The 25,383-nt window shown below is 35.1% G+C and overlaps 2 protein-coding genes across 2 annotated transcripts; one reads left to right on the forward strand and one right to left on the reverse strand.

Annotated features, from left to right (window-relative positions):
- LOC120277604 (Fanconi anemia group D2 protein homolog) lies at nt 1-22,995 on the forward strand. Its single transcript, XM_039284464.1, has 33 exons — nt 1-151; nt 817-1,694; nt 1,791-2,045; nt 2,121-2,333; nt 2,444-2,575; nt 2,754-2,883; nt 2,976-3,022; nt 3,122-3,223; nt 3,356-3,463; nt 4,102-4,244; nt 4,389-4,483; nt 4,592-4,673; nt 4,762-4,813; nt 4,904-4,984; nt 6,045-6,140; nt 6,229-6,332; nt 6,984-7,434; nt 8,164-8,199; nt 8,283-8,487; nt 8,560-8,693; nt 8,767-8,953; nt 9,022-9,254; nt 9,330-9,425; nt 9,649-9,741; nt 9,829-9,861; nt 9,960-10,085; nt 10,931-10,991; nt 11,069-11,124; nt 11,209-11,265; nt 11,344-11,464; nt 11,674-11,833; nt 20,552-20,643; nt 22,691-22,995. Exons 1-31 carry the CDS (start codon nt 1-3, stop codon nt 11,826-11,828), a joined length of 4,713 nt encoding a protein of 1,570 aa, XP_039140398.1. The 3' UTR covers nt 11,829-11,833; nt 20,552-20,643; nt 22,691-22,995.
- Nucleotides 11,885-12,487, reverse strand: LOC120277403 (outer envelope membrane protein 7). Its single transcript, XM_039284236.1, has one exon. It carries the CDS (start codon nt 12,286-12,288, stop codon nt 12,055-12,057), a length of 234 nt encoding a protein of 77 aa, XP_039140170.1. The 5' UTR covers nt 12,289-12,487; the 3' UTR covers nt 11,885-12,054.
- Nucleotides 22,996-25,383: the final 2,388 nt, after the last annotated feature.

The raw sequence follows: 25,383 nt of genomic DNA on the forward strand, positions 1-25,383 counted from the left end.
ATGGGCTACACAATTGTATCTCCACCGGCACCTGTTCCCTTTGCCATGCGGCAGAGTAGGAAACAACTCACCTCTTGTTTCTTCTCTCCTTCTCATCCTGGATATGGGCCCATTTTGCGGCATTTTTCAGGTTGCTTTGCCTTTTTCCTTGGTAAAGGTGGAGACCTCTTAGGGGATAAAAAGAGGGATCCTCTCTAAGCACTCGGGTCAACTTCTGATTTGGGGAGAACGCAATTGCCGCATCTTTTCTTTTGTTGCTTTAGACACCCTTTCTATTATTTGTAAAATTGATCACCTGCTTCTTGCTTTGATTGATGCATCCCTAGATTTGCCATGATGTCTTTTTGAAGAGTTTGTTCCAATGATCAAGTGCAATCTGACCTTTGCGAACCCTAAGATTATGGACCCAGGACCCCGACTTAGTCAGCTAAAAGACCCCACTGTAGTCGGTGCCTCTTTAACCTAATCCTCACAATGTTTCTTCATCCAACTCTTAGATGAGGACTCTCCTTCCTGTCCCCTATCTTTTGTGTTTTTTCAACTTTTTGTGTCTTTTTCTTTTTTTATTTTTTTTTTTTATTTTATGGTTTTTTTGTTGTATTTTATTCTTGTTTTTTTAATAAATTCGTGGTTTATCTATTTTAAAAAAAATCGCTAGAATAATTACATTATTATTTTCAGAATCTATTTTAAAACGGCTATTTTTTTTTAAATTTTAAAAAAGAAATCCATGTTCAAAATAATATCCCACATTATCTTGATTTTTGCCATAATTTCCTCAAATAAAAAAAAATCAAAATAAATAAATTTTAAAAGCCCGCTTTTCCATCGGCGCTCTCTATATAAACACTCGCGGGCTTCACACGCCCAATTTCAAACCTTTCTCCCTTCTCTTCTCTTCTCTTCTCTTCTCCATCGCCGCGAAACCATGGTTTTCCTCCACCGCTCCGCTCCAAACCCTCGGAAGCGCCCAGCCGCCACCGTCGCCTCCGGCGGCACCCCAGTCACCACCCCCAATCTCCATTCCCAGGATACGAGACGATCCCGACGACCACATCGCGACCGTGATCTCTCTCCTCGCCGAGGCCGGCTGCACTCTCCACGTCGCCGCAGACGCGCCGCCATCCCTCCCCGCCGACCTCCACAAGTTCCGCCGCACCCTCGAGTCTCGTCTCTCCTCTGATCCCTCCCTCCTCCCCCAACTCCTCTCTGGTCTCTCCTCCTACATCAATGCCCCCCAAAACCTCCGCCTCCTTCTCGTCCCTGCATCCCGTGATGGCTCCTTGCCGAAAACTGATAGCCTCGCGAGAACCCTTCTCCTCGTTCCCCAAATCCAACTGCAGCTCCAGCATTTGCTTCTCGAGAAGCTTCCGGAGTACTTCGATTCGACTGTCGGTGATTCGGTGTCGTCGCTTAAGGACGATGTCGGGAGGATGATCATCAATCAGTTCAGGTGGCTTGATTTTCTTGTGGATTCGGAAAACTTTGTGGAGAAGCTGATGGAGGTGCTCTCCATTTCTCCGTTGTCTCTCAAGAAGGAGATCATCGGATCCCTCCCGGAGATTATTGGAAACCAGAGCCATGGATCTGTGATCACCGCACTTGAACGGCTCCTACAGGAGGACTCTGAGGTCATCGTTCCTGTTCTTGATTCTTTTTCCAATCTAAACTTGGATGAACAATTGCAAGAACAGGTATCTCAATTGCTTCTGTTCTTGAATCTTAAAATTTTGTTCATTGTTATCTTTTGAGCATGCTTTTGATTTAATGGCATTTTCATATTCTTGAAGGCTATCACTATTGCGTTGTCCTGCATTAGAACTGTGGATGGGGAGTACATGCCACACTTGCTTCGATTTCTATTGCTCTCTGCTACTCCTGCCAATGTGTGCAGGATAATTTTGCAGATACGCGAGCAGTTGAAGTTTGTTGGTGTGACTGATCCACTAGCTATTAGGAACAAGAAGCTCAAAGGCAAATTGGTGGCAAATAGCACTGAGGCCTCTACCCTTGAGGCTTTGAGGTTGAGCCTTCAGTTCAAGAACGTATGATGTGGTGTATAGCTTCTTCTATAATTATGTGGTTGTTCCCTGTAGTTTTGACTTGATTTTTGGTTGCAGATATTATGTGAGGCAATTCTGAAAGAGCTGAAGAGTCTTGATCAACCTCAAGATCACAAGGTAATTGATGTCTGGTTAATCATGCTTATATACATAAATGGTGGGTCTCTGCAGAAGGGCGTGGAGAAAATATTGAAGAAGAAAGTTATTGAAGGTTGTTTAAATGAATCTCTGTTTGATCAATGCATACATGGGCATCGAGAGCTGGTGAAGGTAAGTTCAATTTCATAAGTTCTCGAGTATGAGTTGGAGCCATGGATGGGCTGTACTTTTTTTGTTATACTGGTTTCTGAACCATGTTCTCGTATCTTCCATGCCTTCAGGATCATTTCTCCTCATTTCTCTCAGTTTCCGAGTACTTAATGGCATGCAGAGAACAAGAAGCAAGGGATTTCAGTATTTATTTGTACACAGCACTGTTTGAAGAATTCAGTGATACCTTCTATAGGCAGGAAGTAAGTCTTGTCTCTTTTTTGCAACTTAATGATGTGCAGTTAATTTCTTCAATTTCAGTTTAACATTCTCTCTGGCACTGAAATTAAAAGATACATTGGGAGATCATGGGTACTGGGTAGAATGGCTTTTCCAAATTTGTGAAGTTGAAAGAGTTCCCCCATAACATATATTCTGCAGGTTCTTGGCTCACTAGTCACTCATATAGGTTCTGGAATCACGTATGAGGTCAGTTCCGCTCTGGAGGCCATGTTTCGTCTTACTTCAAAGTATTCAGAGGAGCTTATTCCAATGTCTTCTCATATAAATGGTTTGCTCACTTGACCGTGCACTCATCATTCCCCTTTCCATGAACTTTTTCGTCCAAGATAGACCTGATAGTTTGCTCTTTTATTGGTCTAGGTATCTTGGATTACTTGGAGGGATTTCATGATGAAAATCTGCACAAGGTTTCAACCATTTTTTTAATATATTTTTTAATGATAACTTACTTTTGTCAGCAAGATATACTATTTGATCACCACCATTGATATTGTCTACAAGTGTAGGTTTATGAAATCTTTTGTTATTTGGCTGTGTCTGCTCGTTCCAAACCTGATTTTCTTGGCTCTTCTATTGCCAATGAACTTCTGATGATTGTGAGGAAGCAGGTATATTGAGCTGCTTGATTTTATGTCATAACTCTTGTAGCACGTTTTAATCTTATAATCATGGAAAATATCCTAGTTTACACAAAAGCCTTGTGTACCTTTTATTTTTTGGTTGCTTTTTCATATTTGCAGCTTGGCAATCCAGACATCAAGTACAGGAAGATGGGAATAGTAGGAACTTTGAAGATAATTTCCACTCTTGGAGATGTAAATGCAACTGTGAATTTCTCATCATCCCAGGTTGGAAGCATACATTAACCTGAAGAATGATTTGATCTTGCATAAATGTGATGAGATGATCTTAGTGCCCAATATTTAATGCCTGTTTGTAAGTCTTTTACTAACCTTTCTTATGTTGTTGTACTATCCGGGCCTCACCATGAGGTTGGTGTATTTAAGTTTTCCTTCTAGTGGTTTCACTGTCTCTTTGTGGCTATCGTTTATGGCTTAAATATGTTCATCATGTGTAGTTCAACTGCATTTGTGGTGCAATCCTTTCTTGATTGATCTGACACTACTTGTATTAACAATGATCTACTTACATCTTAACACAAATTTGCTTCATCTTAGACTCTGTCGGCATCTTTTCAATCTAATATAATTAGTAACTACAAAGCTTGGTCTGATTGATGTGCCATTGGCAAATATGGTGTAGCTTATAAGATAAACTGCTTTTTTCCCTCAAGGTTGCAGTTTTTTCATGTTGTATTAATTTTGGCTGGTGATTACACTAGGCAATCAGCTACTCCCATTTGATTTGGAAAGTGTATTTCTTGGAATGTCATTCTGTTAAAATATTCATTTTTCTTACATGTTTGGTTAATTTTATGTATACTTTCGTGTTTAGCTAACTATTTCCTCTTAAATTAACAATGCAGAAAACCAATTGTGAAGAAGCTTTGGAACTGTTAAAATTGGCCATAGAATTGAACAAATCAGCAACATTGTCCTTGATCTTGCTATATGATGAACTCAATTCTTTGTTTGAATGCAGAATCCTTCAACCAGCTATCATTGAATGGTTGGTGGATTATGAAATCTGTTTCATTATTGACATGCAGAATGAAAAATTTTGACTATATGCTACAGGGAATCCTTTGTCACATAATGATTTTAAATTGATTGTTGGGGTCATGTGAGAGTAAGATTAAATTGTCTTCTGCAGGATGGGAAAGCATGTCGGGGAACTTGAATCCCTGTTTCTTTCTGATCTCGAGGGAGGACAATTGCCCCAGAAGTATGTATCTAATGATATAGAAGGTCTGCCTGCATAAATTTGACTGGATGATTTTACATGAATTTGGAAATTTTATGTGTATCCTCATGTTGATGGCAACTGACATGATTTATGTCTTTGATTGATTTTAGGGGTTCTATGGATGAATTTGGATGGCAATCTTTCTCCTATATGCCTGAATATCTTGCCATTAATTTCCTCAATGGCACTACAGTGAAGTCTTTACTGTCCTAAGTTCTTACAACATGTGTTCTATGATTTTCCATACTCTATCCTTGATGTTACTATCTGCTGTTTTCAGGTCAGCTGATTCTTTGCAGATTCTTCCTTCTCAATTTTTGCTATTGTCTGTTGTAAGCACAAACTCTCTTTGATGTTTTTAAATAAGAGTAAAGTGTTTGTTCCTTAAACTCTTCTCACTTACCCCTCAATTGATTCTAAAGGTTGAAAGGCTAACAAACCAAGGCTCTCTTGGTGGTATTGATGCACTTCTGGGTTGTCCACTGCATCTTCCTTCTCCTAGGGTAAAGCACGAGCTTTTCCAAATGAATAAATTATTTATTGAATAACTTTTAATTATGTTTTTCTGGGGATCTGTCATGATATTTACTAATTTAACATTTCATTAGCGTTGTTCTTTTTATGAAGATTGAATTTTGAGCAAATCTCTCCTGTTAATTAACAAGAAGTGTACGGATGAGTAAATGACTGCATGACTTTGATTCCTCTATGTGGCAACCAGTTATGCCTTCAACCAGGAGATGATAGATGCAGCAAATTATCATCTACTCCAAAATGCGGTGCTTTGCTTACTAATTGTCATTTGATTGGAAATGCAACTAATTAGCCTTGTGCTGATAAGTGTTATTGTTTCTGTTTTTCTCTGATGAAGCAAAACACTTTGAATGCAAACTTTGTATCACCATAGTTTCACTTCAAATGCAGATGCTAGTCTTGCCCTACATTCTGACTTTCATACAAATTGAGACAATTTTGCTTAGCAAGCTTGGTAGACTTTCATTACTTCCTATTGTTGTATGGCCTAGTGATGTCATTTCTTATGCTTCGTGCTTGTGGACATTGCCATGGCCACGGCATTTTATTTGTTTTTATTTTCCTTAATAAAATATCACTGTATTGACAACTTGTTTGATATATGATCACACAAAATGTCTGTATAACTTCTCTTTTAGTTTCTATTTAAGATAATTTTGATTTATGGATTTCACATGTTACAGGTAAACTTTTAATTGACTCTTGACTGCTTTGAGGCATATATTTAGCTTCTTCTACATGCACATTTTCTTGCGAATGAGTTGGTGCATATGAAATGATTTAAATGATCTATTAATGCTACAGGAATGCTTGAGTTTCCGGCCATCAAATACATATCAGTTGATTGCCAAATTTACATTGATTATATTATGAAATCAATTTGACAACTGTGTCTATAGATATATACCTGTGAATTGTTTATGCATTTGGTTTCATTTCTTATTTTGATTGGTCTGGAAATATCACAGAAAATTTTGAAGGATATCTCAAATAGTTTGTGTTAATGCATTTTCATTTCCATCGCGCTAGCACTTAGCCGCAGGTGAATGGAAGAGGATGTCTGGACAGCAAAAGCAGATACTTTGCCTTTCACTCTATTACGCAGTCAATTGGATAAGAGAGTTGGTATGCTTAATATGTTCTTCATCATGAAATATTTACTTCTCATTCATTAACATCAGGTCTGATGCATATAGCACTTTCTATGTTGCAGCTGAATGCCTTTAGCACACAAGTTATTGATAAATTTGATTGCATAACTCAGGCCACAAGGGATGAGACAAATCGAAAACTCTTGAAACGTTTGAGAAATCTGGTGTAAGTCTGACTTATCAATAGAGTTCAATTAATTTTTTTTTTCTGCAAAGGTTCTCTTTCAGTTGGTTCCTAAGATTAATCTATATTGGTGTGATGTAATTGTGCTTTTCCTTCTCTTTTAATTATGAAGCCTATGAACTAGCATCTTAATATTTCTCATAGAAGCTGTTGGCTGAGAGAAATCTAAAGACAAAAAAAAAAAAAATCCTAGATTTAACCAAGGAAAATCTAAAACACAGAAAAGGTTTGACCTTTTTTACTAACATATAATTCAATCACTTGTTTACTATAAAATCTATGATCCAACATGGTAAATTTCTTCCAGAAAAATGTTGCGTGTGTATTTATGCTACGTGCTAGTAGGGAAATTTACATTTTTTAGGTTGCAAAACATGCATTAATATTGGTAGGTATCTCAGGCGTCCTGTCACCATCAAAGAATAATAAATCAAATCGCCTTGACCATTCTAGTCAAAGCTCTTAGCTTTCTTTTGCCAAGGAAAACAGTGCAGTAGTAGTATATTTTTAGACTATTTGCTCCGTGCTGTATTTCAAATGCGTATTTGAAACTTTTAGTAAATGAGCCCTTTTTTTTTTTCTCTTCATCACCATTTATATATGATTCTAATGAAAGAATGATTGTTTATGCAGTTTACTAGAGAGCTTACTGAATGCTTGTCTCAAGTATCACCAACTAACTTTACCTGAACTCCGCTGCAATCTGGATCATTCTGGGACTTCTTTCAGCAAGATTAATCATTCAAAGCAGAGGGAGACCAAGAATGATCAACCACTGAAGAAGAGAAAGCATAAGGATTTGACAGCTTCAGAGAAATCAGATCCTTATGGAAACCTCAGGCAGCCGACAATAGTGGAGACCCTGAAAAAAGCAGGAGCTGATATTAGTCAGGAAGTTGAAAACAGGAGCTCTTCAGGATCCCCAACAATCCAAAAGGTATCACAATGTGTTGAACATCAAGAAGCTAACTCTAATGAACTTGACCTTGTAGATATAGCAACAACTTCTGGAGTCTTGGATGCACAACGGTGCAAATTCAGACCTCTTCTTGTTGACTCCCTATTTATGTTGTCACTCTCTGAGGTAAGCACACATTCTGAGGAGTTGACATCTATATATACGACTGTGTTGTGCTAGACTATTATAGTATACTTCCTGGATGTAGTTAGATTACTGATTATTCCTTGAACTACTTCGCTATTTGTCCAATGGAGATGACAATTCTGTTTTAATGGCCCACCTCCCTGATATTTCATGTTCAATCCACCAAATTCGTGCTTTTTAGTTTTTCTAGTCCTGATTCCTGTGTTCTAAATTCATCCCTGGAGTTTTTATTTTGTCTTTTGAGTTTAGGATAACTATGATTGACTCTGCACTCTAATTTGTTGACAAAAATCACAATGCTGTGTTTTGTGTCAACTGCTAAAATTTTGTTCTTCCACAATGAGTATTTTCCGTCCTTTTCTCTGATCTTGTTTGTTTGGAAAGATGTTTCTTTTTGTGTTAATCTGTATGCCACAATAACTTTAATTTACTTTTACTACTTTTTCTCCTGTTGTGTTTAGCAAGGGTGGAAGGCAGCAAATTATGCCTGATCTAATCTACCATTACTGCAAGTTTGAGGATTAGACATAAGTACCAATCACTATACAGTACATAACATTGTTGATGACTCTGGCCCTCGTCATTCTTTCCTTTGTTATGAAAAATGATTTTTGCACCCGATTCTTTAGTATCATGTAGTAATGTTAAGAGATCAATTTGTAATTGGTTCCATATATCATGTTTCTTATTTGCTCGTTGTTATCACAGAGTCAGGATAATTGCTGTTCAGATCCTGCAGCTGAGGTAAACTACAGTTTCATAGTCTTAAAATTCATAGAGAAATATGTGGACCTTTTACAGTTGTTGATGCTCGGTTGTTGTTCTAGCTGCCATTGCACCTATACCTTCTCCGTGATCTTCACAAGAAGTTGGATTACTTAAATCCTCCGAACAGACAGTTTCTGATGGGTTACACCACAAAGATCCAACATGGTCACAACAAGTTAAAAACTTCGGAATTTTTGACCAAGATCAGGCCACTCTCTAAAAGCCTAAGGAAACATTTAGACAGTGCATTTTCTATTCTTAAAGGTGGTGAGATATTATCATAATGTTATCATTCCTGATCAGTTGTTACAGTATCTGACTGACAGGGTGATGTAGGATCAGAGCCTTGTCAGGAACATTGGAAATCTGGGCTGGTTTCAGCTGGAAGCCCGGATATTCCATTTGTGGTGGTCTCAATGGCTTCTGTCGCTAGTTCTGTTTTTAGAGAAGTTCTTTGCTGCTACAGAAAGGTAGACCCACCAGTGGTTTCTTTCTTGCCTCCTGTTTATGGTACTATTGCAGTTCTTTATGTTGTTGTTGCAGATGCTAAGCATTCCAGACCTTTTTCTTCAAACAAGTTTGCCGACTCTCAGGGACATGCTAGATGCTTTCCAGTCGGACAAAGATTCAAGCCAATTTTTCTCTGGGCTCCAACCTTTGCCAAATCCTGGGAGCATTGTTTACTTGTACTGCAGAGTGTACTCATTCCATGAGGATCTACTGGATATGGGTATGCTAATTGTCTTCTCAACTCATCCTCTTAGAGGTGTTGTAATTACATTATCTTTCTATGTGCAGCATATTCTTTGCCTTTCTCACTGGCATCAGAAGTTTTGGTAACTCTACAGTCAATTCTGAACTCGATTGCGATGTTGTTTGATAAGTCTATGGAGGAAACTGGGAGCAGCACACATGTAGGATTCACTCAGAGTCTCCTTCCTTTTCTGCGAAGCAAGCTGGCCTCTTCTGCCCGGAAGCTTTTAATGTATGATTGGAACTGTGCTGATAATGAGAACGAACTGAAAATCAAAGTAAGACTACATGAAATCCATTAACCTTATACAATATTTGTTTTACAGCTAAATATTTCTTGCTTTGCTTCTCAGGGTGATGTACTTCAAAAGATATTACATATTTACCTTAGAAACAGCGAATCTACTCCTGATTTACTTGATGAGTTGGCTTGCTCTATCTTGCCTCAGGTGAACATAACTTAATCTTCATTTTCATAAAGAATATATGCTAACCCTTAACTGCTGATAGAAGTGCCCACCACTATGTGAATTCGATTTTTATTTATTTGTTTATTTTGTTTAACTTTTTGTGTGTGCATAAAACCCAAATGTTAAGCCGTGGAATTGTACTCTAAAGGATTGAATTCCAAGTCCAAACAAAACCTATAAATTAATTTCTTTTGTGTTATAGGTTCCTTCATGCAGAACAAACAACACACAAGAAGCTGCCCATAGTTTTCCAACATTGTGCCCAACAATGTTTCTGACATGGTACAGGGTGTTGGTGAGCATTCTAGCTTCCTGCTGAACTAGCATTATGGTTCTTGTAAATTTCTTGAGACATTTATGCAGCCTTTCCCATTGTCCACAGCATGAAGAGAACCTTGATGTTTTAAACAAGCTGGTAAGCTGCAATGTTGATACAGAGTTAAACTTATACGAGGTTCCAAGCTCCATGTATTACACCACTTCAAGCTCACAATTTTTCTTTCTTCTGAATAGGTCAAGGGGGGGTCATTGAAATCAAGGTCCAATATTCAAAGAAAACCTGCTGAAGTGATGATAAAACTCCGGCAGTCAGTTAATGTCGTTGTCTCTTTGATCAGTATGTGCAAAATTCATGACAAGGTTATAATCCTTTAACAAAATTTTTATTATCCATGATTATTGATTCATCCATGTGCCATGAATAGTTGCATACTGGCTGATTGGTTAACCTGCTATTGCTTCAAATTTTGATTGATTGACTAACTACTAGTCAGTAGACCTCACATCTGTTATAAATTGCAGTAGAGGTGTTATCGTCTTACAAACCTGACTATAAGTTTAAAGTACAAGTACTAATTGTCTATTAAAGGCTCCGGATTTATAGGACCAAATAAAGTCCTGCAAAATGTTGAAATGGCCCAATTCAACATCAAACAAAAGCACTAAAAACATCCTTGGGTGGTAAAATCTCAGTAAATATTCAGCCATATCACTCAAAGGTATCAAAAACCTGAAAAATTAAAACTTAAAGTTCTCATTGACATTTTAATTATCTTACTGGCTTTTCTAGTTGGAAATATTTCTGGAAAACACAAGTCTGTTTGGAACAGCATTAAAATGAAGCAAAAGTAAGATGCATTCTGAACTTTGGGAAGCAGAGAACACAAAGTGGGATTTTGATCAAATATTTTGCATGAAATATACATGAACTCGTGCAACTAGTGGCTTGTGAAACATTAAATGCAACTTCTTGCTTGTTGTATATCTAACTCTGTTTAATTTGCTGGCTAGTTGTTACTATGAAGTTTCTCACCTCGGTCACAATGTTATCATTGAATTCTGATGATGAGAGTCTGAAACTCAAGTATCTTAGCAGGAAATCCGTGATCAGTTACTTATTTGGATTTTCCACACCTCAGTTGGTTTTTTCTTTGTGAAAATTTTCCATCTCAATTAGACATGTTTATTAAAGCTATTTGATGCAGGTTGCAGTGCATGCTATTGCGGTGAAGTATGGTGGTAGGTTTGTTGATACTTTCTTAAAAGGTATATGCTTCTAATTCTTGAGCTGCAATTCTATATTTAATCTCTAAACTATCACTAAATGATAACAAAATATCCAGTTTTTGACTTCCTAGAAGCCCATTTCAAGGAACACAATGACATCATAATACAAATGGTATGCAAGATGTTGGTTTCTTCTGGCTGACACGTTCACCAGCTCCATATCATTCTAGTTTACATGTATGAATATTTGTTGCAGGTCAAGGAGCTCCAGAAAGCAACGAGAATTATACAGACCTTGTGTTCTGAGGCTAAGGTATAAATCTGACAAGCAGATTAGTTGCATTGGTCTATTCTTGAGCTACTATTGAAAAGATCAAAAATTCTTGTTTAGGGTTCAAAACGAACTATGATCACCAGCAAGATTCCTGCTACAAAGAGATCCATGGAGCGTTTTGTGTTTCAAGTCAAGGCTCTTTTGCACAATACATCAAATGGATCCACTTTTTGGATGGGTAGGCACTGATAATACTTCAATTTTATTCTTGTTAATCCGTTACTCCTTCTATGACATAATGTGAGCTTCCTAAAATCTATAATAGACCATCTCATTTCCATTGTTAGTATGCATTTCTTTTCAACTAACCAAAAACACAGAATCTGGGATTCTTTCATAAGGATATAACACAAGATGTAAAACTCCTAATCACCTCTTCTATGACAGGTAATCTGAAACACAAGGACTTGTATGGCCAAGTGGTGAGCTCGCAAGTGTACGACAATGGAGATGATGATATGGATAGAGAAGCAGAAAATAACTCTGAGCCAGATACTGTCATCCCTGATGATGATCATGAACAAGGCGACAATGACAAGTGAATCAGGTACAATAAATCCCTAAATCATCCTAATTACTTATCAGAAACAACCAACACTGTGAAGTAAAACCAATCCTCTCATTACCATTTATCTAGGTGCATGATCGTTTACATATATGATAAAACAAACAAACTCATCCAAGAAACACATAATAGGATGCAATATAAAGCAGTATAAACCTGAGCATTTTTTAAGTAAAAGATGTAAAACATCACGGAGAGAATCATCAGATAGTCTTAACGGTGGTGGTGGAGATTGGAGGAGCAGATGGGGTGGGATCGAGGAGGGGCTGGGTGTGGTTAGGTGCGGAGATAGGGGAGTCCGGGTCGTAGTTGGGGTCGAGGGAGCGATCGATGGCTTCTCGGCCTTTCTCCAGGCACGGTTTGCAGGCGATCTCGATGGTGATCCAGCCCAGGATCACCGCCGCGATCGCCACAACCGCACTCGTGATCGCTGCCATCTTAGTTCTTCTCTCTTCTGTGAGCTGGGCTTGCGTTGTTGAATGTCAAGGGGTCGTTCGTTTTCGTCAAGGTCCGAAGGACTTCGTCTCCCGTTGGGTTGGGAAGTCTAGCTGGGCCACCTGGAACACGCGATAGCATTTCATAGCATGGATTGGGTGCAACCAGGGGCCTTACGATGGGTAAATTGTGATCTGCTTGCCCTATAGTTGCAGTTATTTTATTTTATTTTATTTATTTATTATCTTGTTTTATAGTGGCAGTACATATATATCATCACTAAAAGAGGAAAGTTGGTATTTTAATTTACTTCCCAATTAGAAGTTAAATATTTATTCATTACTTGCGGTTGAGGTTTTCCGTGCTAATATCATTGCCCCTCTTATTAGGTTTAATTAATATTTTATAAATAATTTTGAATTGAAAACGTTTTTGAAGGAGTATTGAAATTTTTTTAGGAAAATTATATTTTAGTGTATGATTTTTGCCGACTAATTAATTTAATTTTTTCCCATTGATTTTTTTTTAAATCATTTGTCATTTATTCCCCCACATCATTTCATTTAGACTTGCCAAATGGGTTGGATTTGACTCACCTGCTTAATATATTTTACAAAGTTGTTTGATGGATGTTAAATTTACTCGTATTTTTACCTATATAAATACCTTTTACTCATATTAGCCCATGGGTAGGCAGGTATCCATTCGTTGTGGTATTATATTGAGCACTTTTTTACATTTATTTATTTGGGTTTATTTTTAAATTATAATTTTTAGATTTTATGAAGTTATATACGAAAGCTTTTTTGAGTTTTCTTTTTCTTTTTTTCCTAATATTAATCGCTTAACAAAAAGTGCTTAATTTCTATTATTTTATTAAAAATTTATATAGAAGTTTAAAATTTTTATTTTTTTAAATATGTTTTTTATATATTTTAAACATAAGGAAAATCATTTGTATGCTAATACCCACTCATTTAAACCCAAAAATGGTTGCTTATTTCCGTAAATTTATGGCTTCTAAATAAATTGCACTTGCACATTAAGGGGAAGTGGGATACTTGTGGATAGAAAAATATGCACAAGATTTGTTAGGTCTAATCCCTGTTTTGCTAATTTGTTAAAAAATCATAAAATTATCCTCTATATTCGAGGAGAATCTTCTTGAAATGCCATATTACTAATTCATGTAAATATTTGAAGGTTATTAGGTAAGTCATTTTGATTGTTTTTTTCTCTTTCTTTTAATATAAGTACGAAGTAAATACACCAAAATTTTGTTAAAATATATAAAAAGAGTATATAAGGATGAAAAGAATACATATAAAAAACAAAAACCAAGATAAACTAATAGAGAAACATAGATAATTGAATCCATAAAGAGTTGAAGTAGACAAGTAAAACAAAAATATAAGATCATGAATATACGAAGAGACTCTGGGTCGTTGGGAGGGCTATCTCCAACGAAGCCAAAGGAAAATATGTAGATGAATTAATCCGTACTTGGGTTAAACATTGTGTCACTAGGATCATATGCATAGGATCAAGGAATTCAAAACTTCTTTTTAGCAATGCTGATCAAATTTTTAAGCTTAATTTGTTTCACCTCAACAACTAGGGAAATCTATAGAAGAAAAATGATAGTTAATTTTAATCAGTATTGCAATTAACTTGAGCAATCTCAAATATTCCAAATGATGACTTTAGCTTACAAATCCACAACTCTTTGAGTAGGACCTTAAGGTTAAACCTTCAAGAGTCGTAAAGATCACCTAAGGAGCTGGGTAGCAAGTTCAAACTGAAGAGTTGAGGAATGTTGCAACACACTGTCTGCCCTCCATCGGTGAGAAATTCATGAGTTTTAATTGAGAAACCACCATTAGTGGCAAGCTTTCAAACTTTAGCATCACTAATATTTTTGAAAGGGGAGGTTGGAGTAAAATCTTAGAAGGCTCCTTAAAAAAGACGTGGTTTCATATAGGTAAGGTGTAAGGATCATCAAATAAGATGTTTCTAATAGAGCTCATCAGATAAGGCGAATTTTGGAAGGCTTTAGGCCATAGGGACATTGGCACATTTCCATTGACTTAGTGATTAAGCTAAAAAAAGATGGATGCCCCCTCTCTAATGGCGGGAAAAGATGCATGCCCTAAAAGTTAGGAGACAATGAAAAATATATTTCTAGAAGAAAGATTTTATATCGGGAAACTTATGATGTAAATTCCATGTAGATTTATTCTAGAAGCAATAGAATTGGGCAACTTGAATTCTGCACCAAATTGACCAAGATGTGAATTTTCATGAGCACTTAGCAAGGAGGATATTATTAAAATATTCAAGATTTAGTATGTCCCATTTATCTTGGTCTTGAGATTTACAGAGCTTCAAGTTGATAAATTGGCATCTTGGGTTATTAATGTTGGGCCTATGCCAAGGGAAATCTATCTGGATGTTATTAATTATCTTGACAACCAAATGGGAACATCTAGTGGGTGTGGATAAAAGTGAGGACTGAGTTGATAGATAAGCCTGCCTTTAAGAGAGAGGAGCTTGGTTTTCTAGGAGAGTGTCTTGCCCTAATTGCAGCAATTAATGCCTCCCAACCATGATGTTGAGGATTTTTATCAGAATTAGAGATACCTAGACATCTTAAAGAAGAAGATCCATTGAGTAATTTAGCATATGAGCAAAAGAAATGTATGGCTTTTGGCCAATTCTAGATAGGTATAGGTGGGTTTTTTTTTGAAAATTAATGGTTTTCGATCTCAATGTGTTTAGTGTGCTAATGGAAAACTGGATTGGCAACAATATGTAGAGTTGATTGGTTGTCACAATATAAAAGCATTGGTTGAGAATGAGATAAAGAAAGATCAACAAGTAGATTGTGTAACCATATCAATTCACTATTTGAAGCAACCATAGGATGATATTCTGATTCTGCAGAGGAGCATGAGATTGTAGGCTACTTCTTGGATTTCTAAGAGATAGGAGTGTCGCCAATAAATATGTAATAACATGCAATAGATTGTTGGGTCTCGGGACAACTTGCCTAATCAACACCATAGAAAGCTTTAATTTGAAAGTCAATATGTGAAGGAGAAAGAGAGAGCTTGACCAGGATATCTTCACATAAAGAAAAACATGATAAGCAACATCAAGATGAGGATGAGAAGGTGTTTGCATGAACTAACTAAGAAGCTATATTACATAAGTAATATTTGGCTGAGATATAGTGAGATAAATGAGACACTTAATTAGGCGACAATATTGGCTTGGAACTTTTAAAGGTTCATTATAGTTGAAGACAATCAATGTTGTTGAGGAATGGGAAACAGTTGGTTTGCTCCCAAACATCCTTGTTTCATTTTAAGAGATCAAGAGTGTACTTGCGTTGACAAAGATATATTCCTTGAGGATAGTGGGCAAGTCCCAAGCCAAGAAAATACTTAAGTGTACCAAGATCCTTTATGGAGAAACATGTGCTAAGATATTTTTTGAGCTTTTGAATATGCCAAATATCATTTCCGGCAATAACCATGCTCATCTGCATAGACAAGAAGAACAAGAAAAGAGGTACCTCTGGTCTAAGTAAAAAGTGAATGATCATTACAAGATTGAACAAAGCCATATGTTCTAAATGATGGAGAGAACTTTTTAAACCATTGGCAACGGGCCTGTTTAAGCCCATACATAGATTTGCGGAGCTGAGATACACAAGTGTCACCAATTTAAAGGTATTATGGGGGAGGATCCATACATTCCTTATGCAATTCACCATGAAGCAATGCATGATTCACATCTAATTGGTGTAATTCCCAAATTTTTAGCGGCAGTAACATCCAACAAACATCTAATAGTAGTTAATTTTGCAACAGATGTAAAGGTTTTAATATAGTATAAACCTTCAATTTGAGTGTATTCTTGTGCTACCAAATGCGCTTTGTAGTGCTTGATAGAACCATTTGACTTATATTTCGCTTTGTATACCCAACATGATCCAACTGGCTTATTTCCTGGGGTTAATGGCATTAAAAGTATGATTTTGCTCTAGAGCAGAAATTTCTTGTTTCCTAGCCTCACACCATTTTGGTTCTATGACAACTTGGCAAAATGTTTAAGGCTTACTAACAATGGAAATATTAGCAAGAAAAACTTGACGAGATGGAACAAAACGAGAATAAGATAAATAATATGACATGGGATAGGGAGTACATGAAGAAATTGCATTGGATGTAGGCTTTGATGGGTAATTTATTCGAGGAAGCTGATACAAAATCATCAAGATGAGTTGGAATATGGTGTGCTCTTTGAGGTCGAGGTGTGTTAATTTGAGATTGTTGAGTGGGATTTGGTTGATTGGCAGAGATTTGTGTAGATGAGTCTTGAGATGGAGGTATAACCTCATGATTTGAATTAGTGGAGACAGGTGAGGCACTATTATCCATTGGTTCAGTTTGAGGAGTCACATTTGTTGAATCTTCCAAAGAATAAAAAATGGGAAGAGGAACAACAATATTTGCTTCTTTTGAAGGACTACGGGAATGAAAAGGAAATTGATTTTTATAGAAATTGACATCTCGAGATGTAAAAATTGTGTGATTTCATGTCATAAATTATATACGACTTTTGTCCCATAGGATAACCAATGAAATTACATTGCTTAGAACGAGGTGCAAAATTTTCTTTTGATCAATTGTTATCAAGAGCGTAGCGCAAACAACCAACACATGTAGGTGAGAGTATGAAAGAGGTTTGGAAAATAACACCTCGTAAGGAGTCTTCCTCGATAATTTAGGTGTAGGAGTATAATTCATCAAGTAAGCTGCTGTTTAAACACAATCACCCCAAAATTTAATTGGCAAATTTGCATGGAATCGAAGAGCACGGGCAACTTCTAATAGGTGACGATGTTTTCGCTCTATTATTTCATTTTGTTGCGGAGTATTACCACAAAATGTTTGATGTGAGATGCCATGAAGAGAGAAAAAAATAGAAATAAGACAAGCAGTAAATTCTAGACCATTATCACTCTTAACTTGTTTGATTTTGCAATTAAATTGAGTGCTAACCATAGCATGACATTTACTGAAGTATTTCTGTGCTTCTGACTTGTGTTTAAAGAGATAAACCCAAGTGCATCTTGTGCAATCATCCACAATAATGAGAAAATAATGAGCATTAGAAATAGATTGGGTTTTATAAGGTCCCCAAATGTCACAGTGGACCAGATGAAAAGGAAAATCAGATTTATTATTGCTTAAAGGAAAAATATTATTAGTTGGTTTAGCTCGATGACACACATCACAACATTTGTTCAGATTTTTGAAAGACATGCTAGATAATTCAGGAATTAAAGATAATTGATCAAAGGAAAAATGGGCTAACTGCTCATGCCATAAGGTGGATGAGACAAAACTAGAAGTAGTTGCAACAAAGGGTAATTGAAGCTCACGGAAATCTTATAAGCCATCACGTAATTCACACACAAAAAGAAGGAAAGAAAGTGACTAAACATTGAAGAGCTTTTGTCAATCTACGTACTGAAAAAAGATTACATTTAAAGAAAGGTATATGGAGAACATGATCTAAAACCATATCTAACAATTTTATTTGACCAACAGAGTGCACATGGACAGTTTTCCTATTTGGTAATCGAACAGGTAAAGAGTAAGAAGTAGTTTTCATATGAGAAAGAAAGGGTGCATCATAAGTAAGATGTTCAGAAGCACCATTATCAAGAATCCAGTCTGAGGTATCATGAGACTGAGTGACTTTACCAACAAAATTTGCTACATTTTGACTAGCAGAGGGCAATAAGGAAATGAGATGCTTATATTGTTTTGAGTGAGACAAAAATCTTTTCATGTTGATTGTCTTGAACCAGCAATGGCAGTATTGGATGAGACAGATTCTATTTTTCCTCTTGAACTAGCCTAGGTGTGTTATAGTATGCACATCTTATCTTGTTTGTCCCTCCTACAAAATCCTTTGCCTGATTATTGAAAGGTGCGACAACAAAGGCTGTTGTCTTTGTTAGATGATCACAACCAATTGAAGTAATGACTAGCTACTTCTCTTATTTGGTGACAAAGGCATAAGTCTTGTTGATTGATGGAAAAAGTTCCATGTTCAAGATTTGGGATCGAATGATTCCATATTAATCATTCAATCCCATGAGAAATTAATAAACCTTTTCCTTATCTTGTTCTACCAAGATTTCTTTTCCAGCATCACATGAACATTGAGGAATGTTATGAATAAGCTGCTAACTCATCCCAATGACCTTTCAATTTGGTGTAGTAGGCTGCCATTGAAAGTGTGTTTTTTTTTTTTTCTTCTTGTGCTAGACAAATTTCCTTTTTAACTCGTGAACACATGGAATATTTCCTTGACAGAAACGTTCTTGCATGTTTCGTCACATCTCACAAGCTGTATCTACATATGCAACACTGCCATGTAATTTCGGAGCTAAAGCATTAAAGATCCAAGAGATTACCATTGAGTTACATTTCTCCCAAGACTGAATTTCTTGGTTATTCTTGTCTGGTTTGGTTAGGAAGCCATCAACAAAACACAATTTGTTTGTGGCGCGAGAGCATTCATCTTAGCATGCCTCTATGTTAGGTAATTCTCACCTTTGAGAAGACTAGAAAGAAGTATTGTGCCTGGGTAAGTAGAAGAATCTCGAAAACAAGAAGAAAAATCATGTTCAGACATCAGCTTTGATGCTGAACCTTTAGATCTCATTGAAGAAATTTCTTCACTCATAATGATTAGAATTGAGGATAAGAACTATAGCTTTGATATCATGAAAAAAAGGAATAGATATATAAATGAAAGAAACATTGAATCCTCTCAGTTTATCTGTATCAATGGGGTTTAATTTATACTATACAGGTATTTAAAGAGAAAAATAAAATCAGAGAAATAACCAGCTAGCTAATGGGAGTTGACTAACTTATGGGAAACAACTAGCTAATTTACATAACATAATAGAAGCCTTAATTCTAGGTGTTTACTGCTAGTTTTATAATAATATATTAATATATAGAGAATCAATTACAAAAGGAAGCATATTTTCAAGAATTTTTGAATGATGTATGGTTTAGTTCACCGTGCAAGAAGTATGTGATGTATTAGTTGGTCTTTTGTCATATACATGGATGTCTAAGATTTGCCTCTTGTTTCTAAGCAACAATGGAATTTTCCATGTGAGATGGGATTTTTTTTCTTTTTTAAATGTGGATTTCAACAAATTTGCCTTGGATATTGGACTATTGTTTATTTTTTATATCTATATTTATAAAATATATAATATGTTGTGTAGTTTTTTGCGAAAATGTTATTGTATGGATGATTCAATGTACAAATTTATATTTTAATTTTTTATTTAATTATTTTTTTAAAAAATACGGACAAGCCATGGGTATAATTTAAAATATCAATCTTTTAAGTTGGTAGGAAAATGAAATGCTATCTGACAATGAACTTGATGATAAGTGATTACTGATTTAGATTTATTTTTATTGTTATAGTGTTATATATATATATAGACGCACAACAATGTGATGCAACGCATTGTCTAAAATAAACATCAAATAAATGGGAGCATCTACAATTGATGCAAATAAACAAATAAGAGTCCTGCAGCAAACTGAAAACTAAACTACTCAAGGTCCTTCCAGTTGGCCCGCTGGACATATTCCTACCAGACTAGGCCCGTCTATTAGGCCCAATTGTTAATGCGTGAGCAAAGTGTCCCAACTTAGTTAAATTCTGGTTTCAATTTCTAATTCAAGACCAGTGCACCTTTTATTCATAAAACATTTTTTTAAAACCTATGATATTTCACTGAAATTGACGCATGTATTTATTTGGTTATTTTTTTTTTATAATTATTATAATGTGTCTTTTCTCTGCCATGTTTACTGATTTAAAATCAAATGATAGTAAGTGTTGCCCATTTAACCACAGATTTGCTTCAATTTCGCATTTATTTATTTATGTATAGAACTGTTTATTTTATTTTTACCATAATTTGCTTCTTGATGCTTACAGACTTTTATAGTAAACAATCTTAATTATTCTCTTGACCTGAGGGCAAGCTAAAATATGATGTGATTTTTTACCCCAGATGTTACAATATAAAAAATAAAATAAAATTTGAAATCCGGTTGATTTTCTAGATGTATTTTTATTTTTAGTTTGTGAAAATTTTTAGAAAGTATACCAAAAAACCTCATCCCTTTCTCTTTATTGTAATAGATATCATGGATGATCTCGCTGTGTGAGACTTAAGCTGATGTTATTCTGAAGGGTCAAAAGATTATGAAAGAAAAAATCTCTTGAAAATCAAGGTAAGCTTGTCCTTTCACTGGGCCTGAAATTTGCATTGTCTTAATATGACAAGACTCAAAGGTGGAAATCATTGTTTTTAATGTACCTTCCTGAATTTTCTGCATATGCACAAAAAGAAAAAGAAAAGAAATTTCTGAATTTATTAGCAATTCATGCATAATTATGAAAAAATCATGATACATATGTGAAGAGACCTTTTTGAAGTGATATTAGAAAAAGGGAAAGAAATATTCCATTATTGAGACTTGAGAGAGAGACCTAGCATTTTTTTCTCTTACTGAGTGACATCTGATCTTTATGCCATTGTCATTCTATAGAGCTTGAGTGTGACCTAACTTCATGAGCTTCCATTCACCTCCTCTGGTACAAAAGCTTTGGCATTATATTGTCACCTATTCCGACATGTGCAAGACATGATAATGAAACCCTAAAGTTGCCCTTATATTGTTCATAACATCATTGATTACATGGTGTGTACTACATCCTTGAATTTTCTTTTTGATAATTTTCTCACTAGTTTCAATGGTATGACTTTTTTTTCCCCACTTGTTTAGTGTCTTATTAGCAAGGTGGGCAAGGTTAAATGGTTTGGTAATGGTTGACATAGAAAAGCAGTGAACCAGGGACATGCATCATTTAGTGATTATAGTGGTGTTGGTGTCTTTTTAATTTTATTTTTTTCCGTAAAGTGTTCTCATTTATTTGTTATTAGTGGAGTGGGTCACTGATTATATACTACTTTGGTGCGCCTTTGACATTCAATCATACTCTTGTACCCCATGCGTTCCCATTCCAAAAGTCTTGAATTACATTATAGAGACCGTAGTGCTTTTTTTTTATTTTTCTTCTTTGATGTGTTAAGAATATCAAAGTGATGAATTGATTGCCGTGGATGAGTTACAGTTGAATTTGAACTCTCAACTTGTGAGTTGAGTTGAAAGGAGAATGGAATATATATATATATATATATATAATTATTGTATATTATTTTAATTTTTTTTTTCAGGTATACTTATGAAAATTTGATGTAATAATTATAAATAAATGCGAAAATTTCTATTGATGTCGGTAGAAAACAGAAAGGAAGAAAAAGTGAAAACAAGAAAAAGAGTTAAGTGAAAGCAAGAGGAAGAAAGGTGTTAAGAGTTAGGGTTTAGTATTTTTAGGGGAGGGTTGTAGCAAGGAGGGATGAGGGCCATCGAAGGATGTGCATAGATTTAAAACCTACCCATTAACCCTAGAAAATTTGCCCTAGATGAATATATTTTTAAATAAAATTATAAAAAAGTTATTTAGAAAAAGTTCAAATATATCAAAGGCAAACGTATTTCACTCGATCTCCAAAAATTATATGACAAAAAATTAAATACACTTAAGGTTATATATATATATATATATATATAATGATGAATGTGAGCAAGCCACATTAGAGGCGAGCAGACACGTGAAGCGTGATTATAAGTTCAATAACATTTGTGATTTAAGTCTATGCAAATTAAAGTTCGAATTTGTCTTCTTAACGGAATATAAACATTTTACAATGTGATCCGATGTAAATAGACCAAATAGCAATTAATTAGGTTATATATATGCTCACATACAAGAATCTCAAATGTTTTTCAAGTATAAATGAAAATTTTTATGAAGAAATATTTGTAATTTCAGGTTTATAACTTTATACAGATGTGTGTGTGGAGAGATGATCTCACAGAATCAGTTTCATGATAGTTACTATAGAACCAAGATGTGGCTCAACCTCATCTGTTGGATTATCTTGATTTAATAACTTCTAAAGTAAAGGGCATGTATCTTTAAGATAATTATCAATATATCTTTAGATTATATAATAAAAAACAATAAAATTTATAAACCAATGGCTAAGATTGAGCCACGTCTCGGTTCCGTAGTAACTACCACGGAACCGAGTCTACCGGATAAAAATTCGTGTGTCTATAATTGTGTTTTATTTTATTTTATTTTTTGAAGTACTCATCAAAAGCATCAGTTATATATATTTTTTTCTTTGTTTATATTATATTTATACAGTGAACAATGAAGAGGAGGATGTGGGTCATGAAGTGGACCCTAATGCAGAGATATTTGATTGCAAAACCATGTGCAAGATTGGCTCAACGGCAACATGGTGTTTAAATGTGTGATCCTATTGTCCTTGGGGGCCACTATGTTTCACACGAGATCACCATGTTCAATTTGAAACCATTGTTACACAATACCATATATGTATATACATATTAATGATAAGGTGTAATGCTGATGTTTGTAGCTTGTCTGAACTTTTGTTATCAACCACTGCCATGGATCTTAAATACATGTCTACCTTATGGTATTATTAAGCATTGTTACACATACTTCATATATATGTGTACATATTAATGATAAGGTGTAATGCTCTTGTTGGTATCATGTCTGAACTTTAGTTATCAACTACTGGCATGGATTTTAAATACATGTCTTCCGTTTTATATAAATATTTATGTATGAAATTTTATGCTAATGGATGCTTTACTTGAGATGATAGAATTTATTTATTTTTTTTAAAAAAAATAGAGGTAAAGAGAGGGTAGTACCTAAAACATTAGATTGAATATTAAATTAGGTAATGAGTGGTGTTGTAATTTTGTATGCAATCCCTTGACTAATGTTGTCCAATGTCTCAATGCCTAAGACTAACATTCATTGATGATACCCAATCAAATGGGAATAACGTTAGTAGTAGCTAAATCTTGACTAAGATGTAATTTGGATTGGGTTTGAAGAACTGTTTTTCTGTAGTCATGATTTTAGTGTGTTTTTTTCTTTTTCACAATATGCTTCAAAAATAATACAAATATTTTATAATAATTACATAACAATAGATGAGATTTAAAAGAGAGGAAACAACAATGAAAAGTTTATATTTAATTACTTCTTTTTGTTGAAAATAATGGCCCCTCAAAAAACTTTCTTTCTTGAAATGTTCAAAAACACAAGTTTGTTTAATTTGCTGGCTTCTTAAAACCAGTTTTTAAAAACAAATCACTTGAAAAGAGTGGAATGCATGTATGGAAGCAACTGACAACAAAGATAGAACAGTAAGTAAACATAAGAGTTGTTGTGTGACCTTGTCTCTACCAAGCAGGGCCCCCCCCCCTCTTTCCTTTAACTACCACCAAAACAAGAGAAGAGAGACACCACTCAAAGCACTTGATAAAGTACCATTCCATCATGAACATGACTGTTTATATATATATATAATTTTATATCTACTATTAGAGGCAGGTTCATAAGTAAACTCTTTGCTAATTTTTCTATGCCTAAAAGGATGATTTCAGACTACAGTCACAGAGTACAAATGGACTTTGGTGAGTTTGATAAACATACTAATAATGTGGTGAATGGTCCTGGTAGACATACTGAAGGTTGGTCAGCAGACAAAATTGGGTGTAATACCTTGTAACAAGCTCTCATGTCATGTCTCTAATATCTTTGTCTTGTAACATTGGATCTTATGAGGATGTTGTACATTTTCACTTGCATTGGTTCACAGACATGCAAGGTACACTGAAGAATGGACCAAAGACAAGGTTCTGATCAAAATTCATTGTCTGGTCTGGCCCTTAATTTCATGTTTGTTGTAGAACATGCACATACCATTTCTTTGGGTTGTTTTTGTTTTGTTTTGCAGATAGATGAGGTTTATTTATGATTAGACATGGGCAGATACTCAAGGTTTGCGGAATCTACGCCGAATGTTTGTTTATATGTATGTGAATTCTATATAGCATGTCCCAGACAAAGTCTATATATGATTTATTTGTGCTGTGAATCTGTGATTGGGTTGTATCTTGAATCAAGTGTTTGTTGTATGTTTGTGTTTCTAGAAAAAGAGAAGGTTTCATTGTTTCATTGAAAATGAAAAAGACACAAGAATTTACTGTATTAAACCATACCTAATTATTTTGTTGGATGTTGATCAAAGTCCTCTCTTCCTTTCTTGATCTTCTTTAAATTTTCTCATGCATGACATCAAATGAAAGATAATCACATAGAGGAGAATCTTGGAAAGAAATGAAAAGCAATGCTTAATTTGCAACTTTGTTTTGATTAATTAGCTTAATAAAGTCTTGCTAGCTCACTGCACTGTGATGTTCATATAATTTAATGATAAAGTAGGAAACTTAGTCCAAGTGAACATGTTTGCATTTGAATTAATGAAGTTTAGGGTTAGCTTTTTGCATTTACTCACAAACAAGACAAGCATTAACCCTAGATTTTTCAAGGTTAGAGAGGGACAGGTTTCTACTTGTGGAAGACTTCCCATTGACATCACACCTAACATATCTTAGTATCTGAAAGTGATAAGGCAACAAACTGAGCTCCAATTTTCTAAGCACTGAGATCATATAAAGACATGGTGTTGTCTTTAGCTTTAAAAATAGTGAGAAAAAAGAAAGAAAAAAAAAGAACGGTTACAAATGGTGCTTTGCTAATGCCTATTAAAATTGGGAAGAGTGTTATTTGGTTAGTGAAAGTTTGACAGAGAATTGAAAGAACCCAAGAGTCATTTTCATGGAGATCACACTTCTCTTGAACTTTGTGTTGCAATTGTTTTTGGAAAAATAATAATTAAGTGTTGCAATCTGTTAGTTCCATCACACAAATTAAATTTAGTTAACATGCATTTCATTCTACATTCCAAATATAATTATTTGTTTACAAAAATACAAAACTACCCCCTT

The sequence above is a fragment of the Dioscorea cayenensis genome, chromosome 15 (assembly GCF_009730915.1).
Source record: "Dioscorea cayenensis subsp. rotundata cultivar TDr96_F1 chromosome 15, TDr96_F1_v2_PseudoChromosome.rev07_lg8_w22 25.fasta, whole genome shotgun sequence".
In the NCBI taxonomy this organism is placed as follows: domain Eukaryota; kingdom Viridiplantae; phylum Streptophyta; class Magnoliopsida; order Dioscoreales; family Dioscoreaceae; genus Dioscorea; species Dioscorea cayenensis.